A 22314-nucleotide genomic window follows, 5' to 3' on the forward strand; every position below is an offset into this window, starting at 1 on the left:
AAACTTGTGGTTCCCGAGGGGAAGGGGGAGGTGGGGGAGTGATGGATTGGGAGTTTGGGATTAGCAGAGGTAACCTATTATATATATGGTGGATAAACAACAAGGTCCTACTGTATAGTACAGGGAACTATAGTCAATGTCCTGTAATTAACCATAATGGAAAAGAATATGAAAAATTATATATATGTATAACTGAATCACTTTGTTGTACAGCATAAACTAACACAACATTGTATATCAACTATACTTCAGTAAAATAAATTTTTTAAAAAAGAAAAAAAACATGAATATATATATATATACTTATAGATATATATATATATATATATATTTCTTTTTTTCTTTATTCTGTTTGTGTTTCAAATAGGCTTTTTTTTTTCCTTCTGCAAAAAGCGTTAGTGTTTCCATTTGGTCCAAGGCTTGGGAGAGGGCTCCAGGGCGGTTACAAAGCTGCCTCGTAGCTGCAGAGCAGGGCTTCAGGCAGAAGCTCTGATGCCAGAGCGGCTCCTCAGAGGCGGCTGGACTTCAGAGACTCCTGTTTGTGCTCGAGGGTGAGCCTTTCAAAGAGATACTCGCCCAGCACAGCCTGCGGACCAGCCAGCCTGCGGAGGTTGGTCAGGTGGTCGCCCATCTTCTTGATGAGTTTCACCTGCTCCTCCAGGAAGCGGCTCTCCAGGAAGTCACAGAGGTGGGAGTCTGCGCGGGCGGAAGCCAGGGCGCGCAGATGTGATAGTGCCTGGTGCAGGCTCTTCTCCCTAAGAATGGCGGCTTCCACAGCGTCCTGGGTTTTACCCCACTCATCTTGAGAAGGCTTCCGCGCATCCTGGAAGAGGGCGCGGCCACAGCACTGGTTTTGCATTTTCAAGAGACGCTGGGCGCCCTCACACTTCTCCTCAGCCAGTTGGCGAAAAATGTGGCCCACACTGTCCAGAGTCCCATTGTTGCTGTCGAAATAGAAGCTCAGAGAGAGGTAAGTGTCCCCAGATGCATGTTGAACAGGCGGTGGACGGCGGCCTCCACCTCGATGGAATAATTCTGACGAACCTGGGAACTCGTGGTTGATCAGTGATAAGGAGCTAAGCTCAAAAAACGGTGTTGGCCTGTCCTGGAGGCTGAGGATAGCTGAGTGGCTGATTCCAAAGGTTGCGACAGGAAGAAAGGTTGGAGGGTGGTCGGGGGCTGGAGCAAGGAGCGTCCCTGGGTCTGTTCATTCCAAACACTGTTGAAGCAAAAGACAGAACTGCAGGACTGCCGAGCGCACTGCCTCAAATAGGCTTTGATATAAATGAACAAGAAGTCCAAGCAAGGACAAAACTTACCCTTCCCCCCACCAAAATAGCTGGCGATACTAGAATCTAGATCTGGGAAGGGATTCTTCCATTACTTTCTGAACATTCCAAGCCACTAGAGCAGTGGTTCTCAAAGTATGGTCACCTTGTAACCAAGCAGTACCCTATGGAGCCTTCCTAGGACAGACCCATCCCCCATATCCTCTGCTGTAGTTCCTCTCTGAAGTACTCAGATAATAGTATCTCAGGCATATTTCTTGAGTTTTCAGATGCTAAAAACCACCACCCAATGGAAGAAATTAACTCCTTGATGATCATGAGCACGTAGCCCCCAGACCTTCTGGCACCTAAGGATGGATAATGTTACCTGCCCTGTGGCCTCAACATCAACCAATCAGAGGATTGTGCACGAGCTGATCACATTCCTTGGGACGTCCCTCCCTCACCTGGCCTTTAAAAATGCTTTGCTGAAATCCTTTGGAGATTTCAGGGTGTTTTGGAACTCGGGCCACCCCTCTCCTTGCTCGATCCTGCAATAAACCTTTCTCTGCTCCAGACTCCAGCCTTTAGGTTTGTTTGGCCTCACTGTGCTTCAGACAGACGGACCTGCATTCGGTAACAACCTGACCAGTTTTACCAGCGTCCCCTGATACTGTGTCAGATATTCAAGTTTTAGGGCCCTGTCCCAGCCCTATGGAATCAGCAACTCTGGTGGGGCTCAGTGATCTCTGTTATAACAGGCCCTCCAGATGATTTTTATTCACCTTAAAGTTTGAAAATATCTGCATTGTCAGCTGGCCAAAGCGTCCACCAGCAGGTGAAGGGGATTGGTGCCTGGAAAAGATAGGGACCAGCCAAGGCAAGTACAGCAGCATTTGCCGTGGTAGTAATGGAGAATGCCTTTTCTCCACTGGTTGGCACAGACTAGGATCTGGGAGCAGTGGCAGGGTTATTTAGGATGCTTTACATTTCAATGTAGAGGGACCGCTGTCCTGGTTTGCCAGGGACTTCCCCTGTGTGAGCACTTAAAATCTCATCCTGGCAAACCCCTTAGCCCTGGGTTTGAAAAACGTAGGGAATAACATGAAATTTAGGGGAAACATGATCTAGGTTTTGGGCAAGTCACAAGTGCTAATTAAAGCTAAGCAAGTATGGACAACACTAGCGTTCTTTAGCCCTTTGCGGGGAGGTAAATCTGATTGGGTGAAAGGACTTATTGTTAAAGAGATCTTTGTAGAAACATCCCCTTCTGCTTAGTCCGCTGGTTCTCAGTTCTGGCTAGACATTGGCATCGTCTGAGGAGATTTAAAATGATTTTATTCGTCTACGATGACCAACCGTCAGTGTGAGGGTTTTTAAAAAGTGCTTCAGATGATTCTAATGCACAACCAAATTTAGGTGCCACTGCTTAAGCTTTTGAACCGCTGCTGCATATTTGCACCTCATCTTCCTATGAGAATATCCAACTGTAGTTGAGGTTTGTTTGTTTTTCTTTTTCTAACTGTCTTATTATAAGATTTACTGTCTTAAATAAGGTTGAATGTACAGAAAATCTTGCTAGTCCATCTGGTATAGCTGGATACTTAGAATAATATAGTTAAGATATATACCATTTAAGTATTGTGACTGGCCTTTTTTTGAAATTAACATATGCATTGAATTAGTATGTTCTCTTTTGAAGTTGTTATGTTGGGGAGCTATACCTCTAATCTGCCATTACTAAATATCTGGACACCTCTTATTAGGAATTGCTTTTAGAAATCTTTAGGGATTAAAACCAAGATTGCTGTATTATTTGTACTGGAACCACAAAAACCTCACAGAGTTCCCCCGCTGTACCTTCTACCCCCATCTCTAACCCTTGGCAACTTCTAATCTGTTCTCCATCTCCACGGTTTTGTTATTTTAAGAAAAATATGTAAACATAATCATGAATTACTTAATCTTCGGAGATCGGCTTTTCAAAATTTTTCCCTCGGCATCATTCCCTTGAAGTTCATTTCAATTTTTGCATATATTAATAATTTGTTCCAGAAACTTCCGGGAAGATGGCAGAAGAGTAAGACGCGGAGATCACCTTCCTCCCCACAGATACACCAGAAATACATCTACGCGTGGAACAACTCCTACGGAGCACCTACTGAACGCTGGCAGAAGACCTCAGACCTCCCAAAAGGCAAGGAACCCCCCACGTACCTGGTTAGGGCAAAAGAAAAAACTAAACAGAGACAAGAGGATAGGGACGGGTCCTGCACCAGCGGGAGAGAGCTGTGAAGGAGGAAAAGTGTCCACACACTAGGAGCCCCTTCGCGGGCGGAGACTTCGGGTGGCGGAGTGGGGGAGCTTGGGAGCCACGGAGGAGAGCACAGCAACAGGGGTGCGGAGGGCAAAGCGGAGAGATTCCAGCACAGAGGATCGGGCCGAACGGCACTCACCAGCCGAGAGGATTGTCTGCTCACCCGCCGGGGCGGGCGGGGCTGGGAGCTGAGGCTCCGGCTTCTGTCGGAGCGCCGGGAGAGGACTGGGGTTGGCGGCGTGAGCACAGCCTGCAGGGCGTTGGTGCGCCGCGGCTAGCCGGGAGGGAGTCCCAGGAGGGGTCTGGACCTGCCGAATAGGCAAGAGACTTTTTCTTCCCTCTTTGTTTCCTGGTGCGCGAGGAGAGGGGATTAAGAACGCTGCTTGGGAGAGCTCCAGGGACGGGCGCGAGCCGCCGCTAAAAGTGCGGAGCCCAGAGACGGACATGAGACGCTAGGGCCGCTGCTGCCGCCACCAGGAGGCCTGTGTGCGAACACAGGTCACTGTCCACACCCCCTTCCGGGGAGCCTGTGCAGCCCGCCACTGCCAGGGTCCCGGGATCCAGGGACAACTCCCCCGGGAGAACGCACAACGTCACGCCGGCCTCTGCCGCCGCAGGCCCGCCCCACACTCCGTGACCCTCCCTACCCCCCCGGCCTGAGTGAGCCAGAGCCTCCGAATCAGCGGCTCCTTTAACCCCGTCCTGTCTGAGCAAAGAACAGACGCCCTCCGGCGACCTACACGCACAGGCGGGGCCAAATCCAAAGCTGAGCCCCTGGGAGCTGTGAGAACAAAGAAGAGAAAGGGAAATCTCTCCCAGCAGCCTCAGAAGCAGCGGATTAAAGCTCCACAATCAACTTGATGTACCCTGCATCTGTGGAATACATGAATAGACAACGAATCATCCCAAATTAAGGAGCCCTGTGGATGAAAGGCTCTTGGTGCTGCAGCCAGGAGTCAGTGCTGTGCCTCTGAGGTGGGAGAGCCAACTTCAGGACACTGGTCCACAAGAGGCCTCCCAGCTGCACATAATGTCAAACAGCGAAAATCTCCCAGAGATCTCCATCTCAACGCCAGCACCCAGCTTCACTCAACGACCAGCAAGCTACAGTGCTGGACATCCTATGCCAAACAACTAGCAAGACAGGAACACAACCCCACCCATTAGCAGAGAGACTGCCCAAAATCATAATAAGTCTACAGACACCCCAAAACACACCACCAGACGTGGACCTGCCCACCAGAAAGACAAGATCCAGCCTCATCCACCAGAACACAGGCACTAGTACCCTCCACCAGGAAGCCTACACAACCCACTGAACCAACCTTAGCCACTGGGGACAGACACAAAAAATAACAGGAACTATGAACCTTCAGCCTGCAAAAAGGAGACCCCAAACACAGTAAGATAAGCAAAATGAAAAGACAGAAAAACACACAGCAGATGAAGGAGCAAGATAAAAACCCACGAGACCTAACAAATGAAGAGGAAATAGGCAGTCTACCTGAAAAAGAATAAAGAATAATGATAGTAAAGATGATCCAAAATCTTGGAAATAGAATAGACAAAATGCAAGAATCAGTTAACAAGGACCTAGAAGAACTAAAGATGAAACAAACAATGATGAACACAATAAATGAAATGAAAAATACTCTAGATGGGATCAATAGCAGAATAACTGAGGCAGAAGAACGGATAAGTGACCTGGAAGATAAAATAGTGGAAATAACTACTGCAGAGCAGAATAAAGAAAAAAGAATGAAAAGAACTGAGGACAGTCTCAGAGACCTCTGGGACAACATTAAACGCACCAACATTCAAATTATAGGGGTTCCAGAAGAAGAAGAGAAAAAGAAAGGGACTGAGAAAATATTTGAAGAGATTATAGTTGAAAACTTCCCTAATATGGGAAAGGAAATAGTTAATCAAGTCCAGGAAGCACAGAGAGTCCCATACAGGATAAATCCAAGGAGAAATATGCCAAGACACATATTAATCAAACTGTCAAAAATTAAATACAAAGAAAACATATTAAAAGCAGCAAGGGAAAAACAACAAATAACACACAAGGGAATCCCCATAAGGTTAACAGCTGATCTTTCAGCAGAAACTCTGCAAGCCAGAAGGGAGTGGCAGGACATATTGAAAGTGTTGAAGGAGAAAAACCTGCAACCAAGATTACTCTACCCAGCAAGGATCTCATTCAGATTTGATGGAGAAATTAAAACCTTTACAGACAAGCAAAAGCTGAGAGAGTTCAGCACCACCAAACCAGCTCTACAACAACTGCTAAAGGAACTTCTCTAGGCAAGAAACACAAAAGAAGGAAAAGACCTACAATAACGAACCCAAAACAATTAAGAAAATGGGAATGGGAACACACATATCGATAATTACCTTAAATGTAAATGGACTAAATGCTCCCACCAAAAGACACAGATTGGCTGAATGGATACAAAAACAAGACGCATATATTTGCTGTCTACAAGAGACCCACTTCAGACCTAGAGACACATACAGACTGAAAGTAAGGGGATGGAAAAAGGTATTTCATGCAAATGGAAACCAAAAGAAAGCTGGAGTAGCAATTCTCATATCAGACAAAATAGACTTTAAAACAAAGACTATTAGAAGAGACAAAGAAGGACACTACATAACGATCAAGGGATCGATCCAAGAAGAAGATATAACAATTGTAAATATTTATGCACCCAACATAGGAGCACCTCAATACATAAGGCAAATACTGACAGCCATAAAAGGGGAAATCGACAGTAACACATTCATAGTAGGGGACTTTAACACCCCACTTTCACCCATGGACAGATCATCCAAAATGAAAATAAATAAGGAAACACAAGCTTTAAATGATACATTAAACAAGATGGACTTAATTGATATTTATAGGGCATTCCATCCAAAAACAACAGAATACACATTTTTCTCAAGTGCTCATGGAACATTCTCCAGGATAGATCATATCTTGGGTCACAAATCAAGCCTTGATAAATTTAAGAAAATTGAAATTGTATCAAGTATCTTTTCCGACCACAACGCTATGAGACTCGATATCAATTACAGGAAAAGATCTGTAAAAAAATATAAACACATGGAGGCTAAACAATACACTACTTAATAATGAAGTGATCACTGAAGAAATCAAAGAGGAAATCAAAAAATACCTAGAGACAAATGACAATGGAGACACGACGACTCAAAATCTATGGGATGCAGCAAAAGCAGTTCTAAGAGGGAAGTTTATAGCAATACAATCCTACCTTAAGAAACAGGAAACATCTCGAATAAACAACCTAACCTTGCACCTAAAGCAATTAGAGAAAGAAGAACCAAAAACCCCCAAAGTTAGCAGAAGGAAAGAAATCATAAAAATCAGATCAGAAATAAATGAAAAAGAAATGAAGGAAACGATAGCAAAGATCAATAAAACTAAAAGCTGGTTCTTTGAAAGGATAAACAAAATTGATAAGCCATTAGCCAGACTCACCAAGAAAAAAAGGGAGAAGACTCAAATCAATAGAATTAGAAATGAAAAAGGAGAAGTAACAACTGACACTGCAGAAATACAAAAGATCATGAGAGATTACTACAAGCAACTCTATGCCAATAAAATGGACAACCTGGAAGAAATGGACAAATTCTTAGAAAGGCACAACCTGCCAAGACTGAATCAGGAAGAAATAGAAAATATGAACAGACCAATCACAAGCACTGAAATTGAAACTGTGATTAAAAATCTTCCAACAAGCAAAAGCCCAGGACCAGATGGCTTCACAGGCGAATTCTATCAAACATTTAGAGAAGAGCTATCACCTATCCTTCTCAGACTCTTCCAAAATATAGCAGAGGGAGGAACACTCCCCAACTCATTCTACGAGGCCACCATCACCCTGATACCAAAACCAGACAAGGATGTCACAAAGAAAGAAAACTACAGGCCAATATCACTGATGAACATAGATGCAAAGATCCTCAACAAAATACTAGCAGACAGAATCCAACAGCACATTAAACGGATCATACACCATGATCAAGTGGGGTTTATTCCAGGTATGCAAGGATTCTTCAATATATGCAAATCAATCAACGTGATACACCATATTAACAAATTGAAGGAGAAAAACCATATGATCATCTCAATAGATGCAGAGAAAGCTTTTGACAAAATTCAACACCCATTTATGATAAAAACCCTGCAGAAAGTAGGCATAGAGGGAACTTTCCTCAACATAATAAAGGCCATATATGACAAACCCACAGCCAACATCGTCCTCAATGGTGAAAAACTGAAAGCATTTCCACTAAGATCAGGAACAAGACAAGGTTGCCCACTCTCACCACTCTTATTCAACATGGTTTTGGAAGTTTTAGCCACAGCAATCAGAGAGAAAAGGAAATAAAAGGAATCCAAATTGGAAAAGAAGAAGTAAAGCTGTCACTGTTTGCAGATGACATGATCCTATACCTAGAGAACCCTAAAGATGCTACCAGAAAACTACTAGAGCTAATCAATGAATTTGGTAAAGTGGCAGGATACAAAATTAATGCACAGAAATCTCTGGCATTCCTATATACTAATGATGAAAAATCTGAAAGTGAAATCAAGAAAACACTCCCATTTACCATTGCAACAAAAAGAATAAAATATCTAGGAATAAACCTACCTAAGGAGACAAAAGACCTGTATGCAGAAAATTATAAGACACTGATGAAAGGAATTAAAGGTGATACAAATAGATGGAGAGATATACCATGTTCTTGGATTGGAAGAATCAACATTGTGAAAATGACTCTACTACCCAAAGCAATCTACAGATTCAATGCAATTCCTATCAAACTACCACTGGCATTTTTCACAGAACTAGAACAAAAAATTTCACAATTTGTATGGAAACACAAAGGACCCCGAATAGCCAAAGCAATCTTGAGAACGAAAAACGGAGCTGGAGGAATCAGGCTTCCTGACTTCAGACTATACTACAAAGCTACAGTAATCAAGACATTATGGTACTGGCACAAAAACAGAAATATAGATCAATGGAACAGGATAGAAAGCCCAGAGATAAACCCACGCACATATGGTCACCTTATCTTTGATAAAGGAGGCAGGAATGTACAGTGGAGAATGGACAGCCTATTCAATAAGTGCTGGGTAAACTGGACAGCTACAAGTCAAAGTATGAGATTAGATCACTCCCTAACACCATACACAAAAATAAGCTCAAAATGGATTAAAGACCTAAATGTAAGGCCAGAAACTATCAAACTCTTAGAGGAAAACATAGGCAGGACAGTCTATGACATAAATCACAGCAAGGTCCTTTTTGATCCACCTCCTAGAGAAATGGAAATAAAAACAAAAGTAAACAAATGGGACCTAATGAAACTTAAAAGCTTTTGCGCAGCAAAGGAAACCATAAAGAAGACCAAAAGACAACCCTCAGAATGGGAGAAAATATTTGCAAATGAAGCAACTGACAAAGGATTAATCTCCAAAATTTATAAGCAGCTCATGCAGCTTAATAACAAAAAAACAAAAAACCCAATGCAAAAATGGGCAGAAGACCTAAATAGACATTTCTCCAAAGAAGATACACAGACTGCCAACAAACACATGAAAGAATGCTCAACATCACTAATCATTAGAGAAATGCAAATCAAAACTACAATGAGATATCATCTCACACCAGTCAGAATGGCCATCATCAAAAAATCTACAAACAATAAATGCTGGAGAGGGTGTGGAGAAAAGGGAACCCTCTTACACTGTTGGTGGGAATGTAAATTGATACAGCCACTGTGGAGAACAGTATGGAGGTTCCTTAAAAAGCTACAAATAGAACTACCATATGACCCAGCAATCCCACTACGGGGCATATACCCTGAGAAAACCATAATTCAAAAAGAGTCATGTACCAAAATGTTCATTGCAGCTCTATTTACAATAGCCCGGAGATGGAAACAACCTAAGTGCCCATCATCGGATGAATGGATAAAGAAGATGTGGCACATATATACAATGAAATATTACTCAGCCATAAAAAGAAACGAAATTGAGCTATTTTTAATGAGGTGGATAGACCTAGAGTCTGTCATACAGAGTGAAGTAAGTCAGAAAGAGAGAGACAAATACCGTATGCTAACACATATATATGGAATTTAAGAAAAAAAAATGTCATGAAAAACCTAGGGGTGAAACAGGAATAAAGACACAGACTTACTAGAGAATGGACTTGAGGCTATGGGGAGGGGGAAGGGTAAACGGTGACAAAGCGAGAAAGAGGCATGGACATATATACACTACCAAACGTAAGGTAGATAGCTAGTGGGAAGCAGCCACATAGCACAGGGAGATCAGCTCGGTGCTTTGTGACCGCCTGGAGGGGTGGGATAGGGAGGGTGGGAGGGAGGGAGACGCAAGCGGGAAGAGATATGGGAACATATGTGTATATATAACTGATTCATTTTGTTGTGAAGCTGAAACTAACATACCATTGTAAAGCAATTATACTCCAATAAAGATGTTAAAAAAATAATTTGTTCCTTTTTGTTGCTCAGTAGTGTTCTATCATCAGATTTTATCACAATTTGTTTCAACATTCATCCACTGAAAGACATTTGAGTAGTTGCCAGTTTTTGGCTATTATAAATAAAACTGCTATGAACATTTATGTGTAAGTTTCTGTGGGAACTTAATTAAGTTTTTGTTTCTTTTGGATAAATGCTCAAGAGTACAATTACTGCGTTGTAGGGTGAATCTACTTTTAGGATTAAAAGAGACTGTCAAGCTGTTGATCAGAGTGGCTAAACCATTTTATTTTCCCACCAGTGATGTGATATAATTTTTCTATGTACTCGCCAGCATTTGATGTTGTCACTATACTTTAATTTTAGTTACTCTCTGACATCTCATTATGGTCTTAATTTGCATTTCCCTAATGGCTAATGATGCTGAGCATCTTTTCATGTGCTCCTTTGCCGTGTGTATATTCTCTTCCATGAAATGTCTGTTCCTGTCTTCTGCCTATTTTCTAGTTGGATTTTTTTAAGTTGTTTGGAGAGTTCTTTGTATATTATAGATACAAGTCATTTGTCTCATATGGGATTTTCAAATATGTTTTCCTACTGTGTAATTTGAGTTTTCATCCACTTAAAAGGATCTTCTATGAAGCATTTTTAACTCATTTTGATGAGATCCAATTTATCAGGTTTTGCCTTTATTGATCATACTTTTGGTGTCAAGTCTAAGAATTATTCCCCTTGTTCTAGATGCCAAACATTTTCTCCTATTTTTTTTCTAAAAATGCCCTGCTTTTACATTTAAGATTATGATCCACTTTGATTTAATTTTTGTGTAAGGTGTGGAGGTTAAGGTTCATTTTTTGTTTGTTTTTGTCGAGGGATGTCCAACTGTTTCAGTACCATTTTTTGAAAAGTCTATTCTTCCTTGATAGCTTTTGCACTGCTGTCAAAAACAAGTTATATGTATTTATGTCAGTCTATTTCTGGGTTCTCTATTCCATTCCATTGATCTATGTATCTACCCTCCATCATTACTGCAAAATCTTGAAATTGGGTAGATTAATTCCTCCCATTTTCATCTTCCTTTACAAGTTGTTTTAGCTATTCTTCAGCCTCTTCTTACCATATAAATCTTAGAATAAGCTTGTCTATATCCACAGAAACCTTGAGGGCATTTTAAGAGTAATTGTGTTAAGCCTCTTAACTTGGGGAGAATTGACATCTTTACCATGTTGTGTTTTCTAATCCATGAACAAGGTATGTCTCCCTATTTGTTTGGGACTTAAAAATTTTTCTTCATCAGCATTTTGTAATTTTCAGTATAGAGGTCCTATAAATGTCTTATTGGGCTTATATTTAGGTATTTATTTAGGTCAGTTGTAAATGGCATCACATATTTTTATTTAAGCTTCTACACATTTGTTATTAATATATAATTTGATAAAATTGTGGTGATCTTGTACTCTAAATCATTTACAAACTAATATTATTTCTCAAGCTTTTTGTGGATTCCTTGGTATTTTCTCCATTTAGATTAACATCTCATCTTCAGATACAGACAGTTTTACTTTTCCTTATTCAGTATAATAGGATATATTACTATTCAACATTCAGTAGGATATGTTCCTTCCTATGCAACGTAGTAGGAATAGTCCTTTTATCTTTTAAATAAACTTTTTAAAAATTTAACTTTTAAATTTATGTATTTATTTATTTTTGCTTTATTTTCTTACTAGACCCTCCAGTGATATATTTAATAAAAGTGGTGAGAGCAGATATCGGTGCCTTGTTTCTGATCTTACAGAGAAAGCATCCAGTCTTCCACAGTTAAATATCATGTCGGTATAGGTTGTTTGTAGATCATCTTTATGAGTTTCAGTATGCTCCTTTTCTATTCCTAGTTTGCTTGGAGTTTTTTTTCTTCTTTTTTTAAAATCATGAATGGGATTGGATTTTGTCAAATGCTTTCTCTGCATTAATGGATAGGATCACATGACTTTTCCCCCTTAATCTATTGGATATGGTGGATTACACTGTTTAATTTTCAAATATTTAACCAACTTTGCATAACTGGAATAAATCCCACTTGGTCATGGTATATTATTCTTTTCATATATTTCTGGATTTAATTTGCTAATATTTGGCTGAGGGTTTTTCAGCCAATTTCATAAAAAATATTGGTCTGTAGGTTTCTTCTTTCTATACTATCCCTGTCTGGTTTTGGTATCAAGGTAATACTGGCTTCATAAAATTAATTAGAAACTGTTCCCTCTACTTCTATTTCTTATCAAATCATGTAAAATTGGTGTTAATTCTTTAAGTCTTGGGTAAAAGTGAAACATCTAAGCCTGAACATTTCTTTTGGGAGTTTTTAAATGAAAAACCAGTGTTTCTAATGGTTACAGGAAAATTGAGATTATCTATTTCATCTTGGCTGAGTTTTGGTAGTTTTGGTTGTAGAAACATTGGCCCATTTCATCTACATTTTTGAATTTATAGTGTAGACTTGTTCATAGTAACTTGTCCCTCATTAACCTGCAGGATATGTCATGGTATCCCTGGTTGCATTTCTGATATCTGTGATTTGTGCCATCTCTCTGTTTATCTTTATCAGTCTTGCTAGATCTTTATTGGTTAGATTGCTTATTTCAAAGAACCAGCCTTTTGTTTCATTGATTTCCCCCCCTATTTTCCTGTTTTCAGTTTCATGGATTTCTGTTTCATCTTTATTATTTCCTTCTTTCTGCTTGTTTAGTGTTTTTTCCTCTTCCTTTTTTACTATTTTAATATAGAAAATTAGATTATTGCTTTGAAATATTTTCTTTCCCAATTTAGTGCTATAAACTTCCCTTTCAACATTGCTTTCACTTCATTCCGCAAACTTTGATCTGTTATATCTCCATTTTCTTTTATTCTATGCATTTAAAAATTTTTTCCTTGATGCTGTCTTTTTTACCCATGAGTTATTTGGAAGTGTGATGTTTAGTTTTCATGTGATTGAAGGTTTTCCTGTTGTCTTTCTCTTATTGATTTCTAGTCTGATTCCATTATGGCTAGAGAACATACTCTCTATGATTTTAATTCTTTTAAATCTGCTAATGTTTTTTTATCGCCCAGTATATGGTATATGAGTGAATGTTCCATGGACACTTGAATATGTATTCTGCTCTTACTGAGTGTGTTCTTTAAATGTCAGTTATATCCTGTTGATTGATGATGTTTTCAGTTCTTCCATATCCTTGCTGATTTTTCTCTCTGGTAGTTGTATAAATTGCTGTGTTGAAGTCTCAAATAATAATTGTGGATTTAAAACTTTCTCCTCTTACCTTTTTCAGTGTTTGCTTCATGCATTTTGAAGTTCTGTTGTTTGGTGCACACACATTTAGTATCACTAGGTCATCTAGGTGGATTATTCCTGTTATCTTTATGTAATGACCCTCTTTGCCCCTAATAATTTCCTTTGCTCTGAAGTCTACTTTGTCTGATATTAATATAGCCATTCCTGCTTTTTCTGATTAATGTTCACATGATATATCATTTTCATCCTTTTACTTTGAACTACCTATATCATGATGTTTAAAGTAAGCTTCTTATAGACAGTATATAGTTGGATCATGCTTGCGATTTTTTAATCTACTCTTCCAATCTCTGTCTTTGACTTGGTTATTTAGATCATTTACCATTAATGTAATTATTGCCATGTCAAAGATTTGGTCTACCATGTTATTTTTTGTTTTGTCTTTTACCTTAGTTTCTCAATCCTGTGTTTCCCTTATTTTTCCTTCTTGTGGGTTACTTAAACATTTTTTAATAAGTCCATTTTAATTTAATTCATTTATAATCATTTGTGTATACTGTTTGTATAGTTTTCTTAGTGGTTGCTTTTGGCATTACAGTATACATATGTAACTTATCATAGCCTACTGGAATCAGCGTTTCATTACTTCAAGTGAAGTTTCAAAATTTTACTTCCATTTAGGTCTCTTAATATTCCCCAGTTTTAAAGTATGATTTTCTGTAGTATTTCCTTTCTCTACATTGAGAACCCCATCAGATGGTGTCATCATTTTTGCTTTGACCATCATATAGAATTTAAGAAACTCATGAGGCTAATGATAGTCTCTTATATTTACCCCATTTGTTTTCACCCATTCCATTGTTCCCCTTTTCTTTCTGAAGTTCCCAGTCTTCTGTTATTGTTTATGTTTTCATAACAGTAGGTGATATCTTGGATTTCCAGTGCAACTGGATATGAGTTTCAGGAAACACTGAGCCTGGCTCACTTAATGCTACTGAGTTGGAGGGTTTGTATACGTTGGGCCTGTTGGCACAGCAGATGCTAGCAGATTAGACTAATGTTGATGGGACTAGTGCCACAGGAGGATGGGTTCCCATTCAGGCTATGCTGCTGCTACAGTAGATCAAGTCCCCCTCTACCCCAAGTGTGGGGCAGTGACCTGCTGCTGTCACTACTTTGTATTAGGCTCCTTTTGCCTCAGGTGTGTGGTGGGATCCCTTGGAAGCTGCTGCTGCTGCTGCTGTCAATCACAAGGTTAAATTCATTTCAGAAATACTTAAGTATAAATATATAGCCTGGCTCTTGTAGGACCTCTGTTTTTTTTTTATTGCTTTCATACAAATTATCCCAAATTTAGTGACTCAAAACAACGTAAATTTATTACCTTACAAGTCTGACATTGGTCTCAATTAAGTAAAAGTGTTGGCAGGATCAACAGATGAATGGATAAAGATGTGGCACATATATACAATGGAATATTACTCAGCCATAAAAAGAAATGAAATTGACTTATTTGTAGTGAGGTGGATTGACCTAGAGACTGTCATACAGAGTGAAGTAAGTCAGAAAGAGAAAAACAAATACCATATGCTAACACATATATATGGAATCTAAAAAAACAAGAAAAAATGGTTATGAAGAACCTAGGGGCAGGGCAGGAATAAAGACGCAGCCATAGAGAGTGGACTTGAGGACACAGGGACGGGGAAGGGTAATCTGGGATGAAGTGAGAGAGTGGCATGGACATATATACACTACCAAATGTAAAATAGCTAGCTAGTGGGAAGCAGCCACAAAGCACAGGGAGATCAGCTCTGTGCTTTGTGTCCACCTAGATGTGTGGGATAGGGAAGGGAGGGTGGGAGGGAGATGCAAGAGGGAGGAGATATGGGGATATATGTATATGTATAGCTGATTCACTTTGTTATGAAGCAGAAACTAACACGCCATTGTAAAGCAATTATACGCCAATAAAGATGGTTAAAAAAGAAAAAAAAGTGTTGGCAGAGCTACATTCTTTTCTGGAGGCTCTTAGGGGTGTTTCTGTTCCCTGGACTTTATCCGCTTCCAGCGGTCACTTGTAGTCCTTGACTCAGAGTCCCCTTTCTCCACCTACAAACCCCAAAATGTTGCATCTCTCTGATTCTGCTTCTATTAGGACATCTCTCTCTTTCTCTTTCTACAGTTGGGAATGGTTTTCTGCTTTTAAGGACTCATGCAATTAGATTTGTTCCATGAGGTAATCCAGGATAACCTTTCTATCTCAAGGCCTATAACTTCAGTCATATCTGCAAAGTCCTCTTTACCATGTAAGGTAACATATTATTGGGTTCTAGGGATTAGGGTGAGGGCATTTTTAGGAGCCATTATGCTGCCTACCACACCCTTAACAAGTGACCTTGAGAAAATTACTGAGACTTTAAAGCCTTACTTTCCTCAAACATAAAATGGAAAGAAAGATAACTAGTTAATATCATGAAAGTGAAACAGTATATATGAAATCAACTAATTCAAAAAATAAGATTTCTTTTTCTTTATGATTGGCATGATTCTCAGAGTTCAGTTACTTGAAGAGTTACTTTTTTTTAAACAGAACTAAGGAATTTCAGGGTTCAGGTGCTGTAAGATTGTCTGAATTATCTGAGTAACAATTAGCTAAGCACAGGTGTAAAGCATTTGATTTACTCCCTGGTGTCCTTTATCTTCTCATCCCACTAAATCCATATCCCTTGTCTAGCTCCAGCCAGTAGAGTCAGAGCTTGTTTTACTGTTTAACTAAAGTTCAATTTAAATTTGCTCTACCTCTCCAGATTCTCAGCCCTGGTTGCATATTATAATCACCTGGGGAGATTTCAAGACCTACTTGATGCCAAAGTTTTACCTATCATGGATATTTGAGGAGGGACCTGGAATGAAATGCTCTAGCTTATGGTTTGGGGAGCCAAATCATAGTCTACACTGAGCCAAATCATTTGCGAGATCAGCTCTAAAAAGCAATTTATCTGTGGTGACTGATGCTCTTCCTTTGTCAGTATGCTTGTCCCTCTTTGGGGGAAAAGAAGAAGGGGAAAAAAACCCCAGCGGTTGGGCTCCCTGAATTATAACCTGATGCTGTGGAATTAGTGTTGGCTCAGAGCGCACATCTTCGGATACCCATTCTCTCTCCTGCTTCCTTGCATGAGCTTATATCCTTGGGCAGTTTTTCATCCACCACCCTCTTTTGCTTCTAATCTTAGCAAATAAAGTCTCTCCTTAGTGAAACAGCATTTCATGAGACTTACTGGGAGCATAGGTCTGTTCCAGACCTATCCTATGTTAGCTAAAGCAGATATAAGTGATGTATTTTTGGCATTCATCCTTGTGGGTTGGAGAGAGAAGACAGAATTTTATCCTTTAGGTGTCATATGACTGGGCAAATGGGCTCATTCCCTCTACTGCCTACCATGTAAAATACTGAGGGTATTACCTCTAGAAGGTATCTTCTAGGTATCAAAATAGCTCAGATAAGTCATATTTCTCAGTAAAAGGTGACAAAACTATGGCTTAGGTGGTGAATTTTCCATGTCAATTTGTCTGGGCCACCATGCCCAGTTATTTGGTCAAATATTATTCTGGATATTTCTGTGATGGTGTTTTTGTGTTTTTAAAAATTTTTATGTTTTATTTATTTATATTTTTGGCTGCATTGGGTCTTCGTTGCTGCACATGGGCTTTCTCTATTTGCAGCAAGCGAGGGCTACTCTTTGTTGTGGTGTGCGGGCTTCTCATTGCGGTGGCTTCTCTTGTTGCAGAGCATGGGCGCTAGGTGCACGGGCTCAGTAGCTGTGGTGCATGGGCTTAGTTGCTCTATGGCATGTGAGATCTTCCCAGACCAGGGCTCAAACCCGTGTCCCCTGCATTGGCAGGCGGATTCTTAACCACTATGCCACCAGGGTGTTTTTGGATGAAATTCATAATTAAATTTGTGGTGGACTTTGAGTAAAGCAGATTATCCTCCATAATATGCATGGGCCTCATCCAATCAGGTGAAGCTCTTAATAAAGACTGACCTCCCTGTCGCAAAAAGGAATTCTGCCAGAAGACTTACAGAAATTGAACTGCAACTCTTCCGAGTCTCTAGACAGCCTAACCTGCAGATTTTGAATTTACCAAGCCTCTATTATTGTGTGAACCAATTGTTTAAAATCTCTCTCTCTTTCTCTATCTTTATATAGATATGGATATAGATCTAGGTATCAATATCGATATCTAGATCTATATCTGTCAGTATATATGGGCACATTGTATACACATGCTGTTGGTTCTATTTTTCTGGAGAACCTTGACTAATACAGTGGCCCATATAAATAAAAGGATGAACCCAAGTTCACCCAGGTAGAAAGTAGTACAATGAGAACTGGAACTTAAGGCCTCATGATTCATTCAGCTGTGAACACTGACCCAGAACTGGCGTCCGCACACTCTGGCCCACTGATCAGATCTCGCTTGACTCCTGGTTTTGTACATAACGTTTTGCTTGAACCCAGCCGCACTCATTCATTAACGTATTGTGCATGGCTGTTTCTGTGCTACAGCAGCAGATGGGCAGTTGCAATGGAGACGTATGGTACAGAAAATCCAAAATATTTACTATCTGACCCTTTACAAAGAAGATCTGCTGACCCCTGCTCTAGGATGCCATCTGATTTCTGATAGCACTGAGGAGAATAATTCATGCACATTGGGATAGATTGTTAATCTCATGTCCTCCTTAGGTCAAAGATCTCTTAAATGCTCACCCTTGCAATAGCCAGCTTGGGGAGCATTGTCTGAGGATGCAGAAATTTTTCTTGCCAGGTCTTTCCAATCCACACTGCTCCCTGACTATGGTTCTTAAAACCTTTTTTTTTTTTTTAATTTTTATTGGAGTATAGTTGATTTACAGTGTTGTGTTAGTTTCAGGTGTACAGCAAAGTTAATCAGTTATACATGTACATATATCCACTTTTTTTTTTTTTCTTTTTTCAGTACGCGGGCCTCTCACTGTTGTGGCCTTTCCCGTTGTGGAGCACAGGCTCCAGACGCGCAGGCTCAGCAGCCATGGCTCACGGGCCCAGCCGCTCCGCGGCATGTGGGATCTTCGCGGACCGGGGCACGAACCCGTGTCCCCTGCATCAGCAGGCGGACTCTCAACCACTGTGCCACCAGGGAAGCCCCACTTTTATTTTTTTTTTGGAGTCTTTTCCAAATAGCCCATTACAGAGTACTGAATGGAGTTCCCTGGGCTAATAAGAAGAGCAGGTTCTTACTAGTTATCTATTTTATGTATAGTAGTGTGTATATTTCAGTCCCAATCTCCCAATTTAGCCTCCCCGCCACAATCCCCTGGTAACCCTAAGTTTGTTTTCTACATCCGTGCCTCTACTTCTAAAACCTGTCTATTTTAACCAACTACCACTCATTGCTTACTGTCTCTGGCTTCATGTACTTGATAATAAATCTACTTCTTGTTCTATCCTGGATGACATGTTCCAAGGACTGAGATAATATCTTATTCTACATAATTTGTCCTTGATATTGTCTATCTTGGGGTCTTCATCTATGTCCCAAAGAAGACAGTCACTCTGTCTTCTAGTACTACTATTAATACCACATCTTATGGCATGAATTTGACCCAATGCACTGCAGTATCCCTTTAGAAGCTGTATGCAACCTGTCACTGGGTTTTAGCACAGGGGTAGAACTCAGATTAGTGATCATATATAAACAAATCTACTTGACCAGAAACTTTTTGTCTCACCATTTATTACACAAGTTAACTTCTGTCTTTGCATCTATGATGTAAATATTTTTAATCTCCTAAATTATCTGAAAAATTATTTAGAGCTTCCATTTCAGTAGGCATTGGAATTGCTGTGTTATGACTATTTCATTATTTTATTTCCAAGTGTTAAATTAGGCTTCAAGCTTTGGCCAAGAGTAGACAGGAAAGGGTTTCAAAGAAATGAAGAGTGGGAAAAACTTCTGATGCAAGGGAGACTTAATAAAGATTTGATTTTGAATCAATAATTTATAATAAAAGTTTGAGTTTGAATCAATAATTTATGTCATTGCAAAATAGCTCCCTGGTAAAATTCCATTCTTTGGTAATCATTAAGTACAGAAATTAACAATCAAAATATGCAGTGACCTTCTTCATTTTCTAAAAACAAACCTATATCTAGATGAGAGGAGAATTCATCTCATAACTCAGGCTCTGGACTTACGACTCCAAGTTCTGTCTTCTTTCAACCATACCTGCTAAGTTTCTGTCTAACTTCTTGAGCATGAGGTAATGGTGTCAGCTTTCATCCCCTTCCTCAGTATATAGCTTGGTGAGTATGAGTAAGGGATCTAAAACTTGAGAACCTGGGTTCAAATCTTGATTCTAAAATTTACTTGTTGAGTACTCTTGAGCATGTTATCTGTTTTTGCCTCAGTTTTCTCATCTATAAAATAGAGATACCATTACTTCTCTCAGGGAGTTGCTATGAGGGTGAAAGAGAAAATTCATACAATGCAAGAATTTATCAGTTCTTGGAACACAATAAATACCGAAAAATAATGTTAGCCATTATCAAGGCCCCCTCATTTTATGGATAATATAGATTAGTTTATATAGGTCTAATATTTACATATGCATAAACATTTTGTACCTATGTGTGTGTATACGTTCTTCTTAGAAATTGAGCAGTCAACATTCACATCTAAAAATCTGTGCTCTGTGAAATGTAGATATCCTGTGTACACACACAGTGCTATAGTTATCTATTGCTACATAATAAAGAAGTCCAAACTTAGTGGTGAAATAAACAAAAATTTTAATATGTGCCCAGATTTTGTGGGTCAGCAATTCAAACAGTACACAGAGGAGATGGCTTGTCTCTACTCCATGACTGATATCTGAAACCTCAGCTCATGAGGATTCGGATGGCTGGAGCTGGAATCATCTAGATAATTTTAATTCACATGTCTGGCCCTTGAAGACTGGGCCCAACAAGGACTGTTGACTGGAGTGCCTATAGATGGCTGCCCAGGTGGCTTGGACTTCTCATAACGTGGTAGTTAGGATTCAAGATAGAGTATCCCAAGAGAATGAGTGTCCAGGGTTGAAGCATTCCACGAGAATCATGCAAAAGCTGCATGACCTTTTATGACCTAGTCTTAGATGTTACATAGCATCACTTTCATTATATACTATTGCAGGCGTTGGAGACCTTTTTCCATAAAGTGTCAGACAGTCAATATTTTAGGCTTTACAAGCCATACAGTCTCTTTTGCAACTACTTAGCTCTGCTGCTGTGATGTGAAAACAGACACAAACAATACATATACTAAGGAACATGGCTGTGTTCCAATAAAGCTTCATTTTTATAAAAGCTGGTAGAGGCCTAGACTTGGCCCACCAGCCATAATTTACTGACCCCTGCTCTATTGTTTGAAGCCATGGAAAGCCTGCCTAAATTCAAGGGAAAACACCCACATCTGGATGCGAAAAATGGCAGTGAATCTGAGACCCTGTATTAAAACCACTACATATGGGATATTTATAAGAGGATCTGTCTGCATACCTTGTTTCTCCCATGTATGGTGGGTATGAGGTATTGGGACATCTTACATCTCTGTAAGCCTGGGTCAGGGTCAAAGTTGGAATCTGAACTCAATGACCTTGATTTCTGGAATAATCGGTAACTCTAATTATGATTTGCTTACACTCCTTACCCCAATAAATATACCACAAAAGATAGATTTCAAGTAAACAATTGCTTTATGGCAAATTTTTATCAAGTCTCCATTGACTGAATTATTCCATTTTGGTTGGAAAGCATGAGCTTTTTTCTTTCCTAAAGAGATCTGCAACTTTTCAGATGTGGCATTTCATTCTACTGAGAGGATGATGTAGGTTTTTATAAACGGAAAAAGCAGGGCAGGCTGAGTTCACTCAGATCGTACTAGTGCTTAAAGGAATAACCGAAACTGGAACACAGGCTTCCAGGTTTTCCTGTCCTGTGCTCTTTCCGGTAGGTGCCATTGTCTGCTGGGTCTGGCGGTAATAATTTCTGACCTTTACCTCTCTACGCTCTTGTGAAGTGGTTTGGGGCTTTGTTAGCTTTCTTATGAGTTTGTACTAAATTGTGTCCATAAAGTAGGCTGAATTCCTCAGGGAAGGATGATAGCTGTTACTGTGTTATTACTGCAAATGTTGTGTTGGTTACCTTTTTTTCTTTTCTTTTGTCCAGTTGTATCCTGAACTTAAAAGTTATATTATCCGAAATGAAAGATGTGCATCTGGTAGAAAAGACTAATTTAAGGGATGAAAATTCCTGATGATTGCTTCAGTCAACCCTTAATACACACTGAGCTTCATTAGTAAATAGACAACTCTCAGACCATTCCCTTGGAAGAGGTCGCATAATCAGGCTTTGTGTTGATTTCGCATTCTGTTCGGTAGAGACAGAACAAATTAGAATAATTAGCTGGTACAGGAAAGCACAATGAACTTTCTTCTGTTTTTGTGATGCATCCCATAATAAGGGTTGAAAATGAGACTGGAGGTAAGAACGTGAAACTCAGAAGAGCAAAGGAGAGAGGATATTGTTTCTTTGAAAATATTCTTTCAGTGTTGGCCCAGAAGAAATATGAAGCTGAGGAAATTTTTTTTTAATGATGATTTTTGTGTTGATGATGTGAGTGTGGAATTAGTAAGAATCAGGAAGCAAGCATCCTTTTCCACCAAGGACTTGGGAGCAAATGAAGCCATAAATACTCCCTGCTCTTGGAAACCCTTTTGGAGCAGTAATCAGAGAAGGGTAAAGGCAAAGCCTCAGGGCAGAGGTGTTCAGAGCAAAGGGATAGGAGGAGAACAAAAGGAG

The 22314-nt window shown here is 39.8% G+C and overlaps 1 protein-coding gene and 1 pseudogene across 1 annotated transcript; both read right to left on the minus strand.

The window, feature by feature from the left end:
- Positions 1 to 508: 508 nt before the first annotated feature.
- LOC125963954 (ferritin light chain-like) lies at positions 509 to 1062 on the minus strand (annotated as a pseudogene).
- On the minus strand, positions 972 to 4119 carry LOC125963857 (palmitoyltransferase ZDHHC8-like). The gene is made up of 2 exons (XM_049707437.1): positions 3725 to 4119; positions 972 to 1219 (listed from the first exon to the last, which is right to left on the minus strand). The coding sequence occupies exons 1-2, from the start codon at positions 4029 to 4031 to the stop codon at positions 1083 to 1085; spliced, it is 444 nt and encodes a 147-aa protein (XP_049563394.1). The 5' UTR covers positions 4032 to 4119; the 3' UTR covers positions 972 to 1082.
- Between the last annotated feature and the right edge of the window lie 18195 nt (positions 4120 to 22314).

The sequence above is a fragment of the Orcinus orca genome, chromosome 3 (assembly GCF_937001465.1).
Source record: "Orcinus orca chromosome 3, mOrcOrc1.1, whole genome shotgun sequence".
NCBI lineage: Eukaryota > Metazoa > Chordata > Mammalia > Artiodactyla > Delphinidae > Orcinus > Orcinus orca.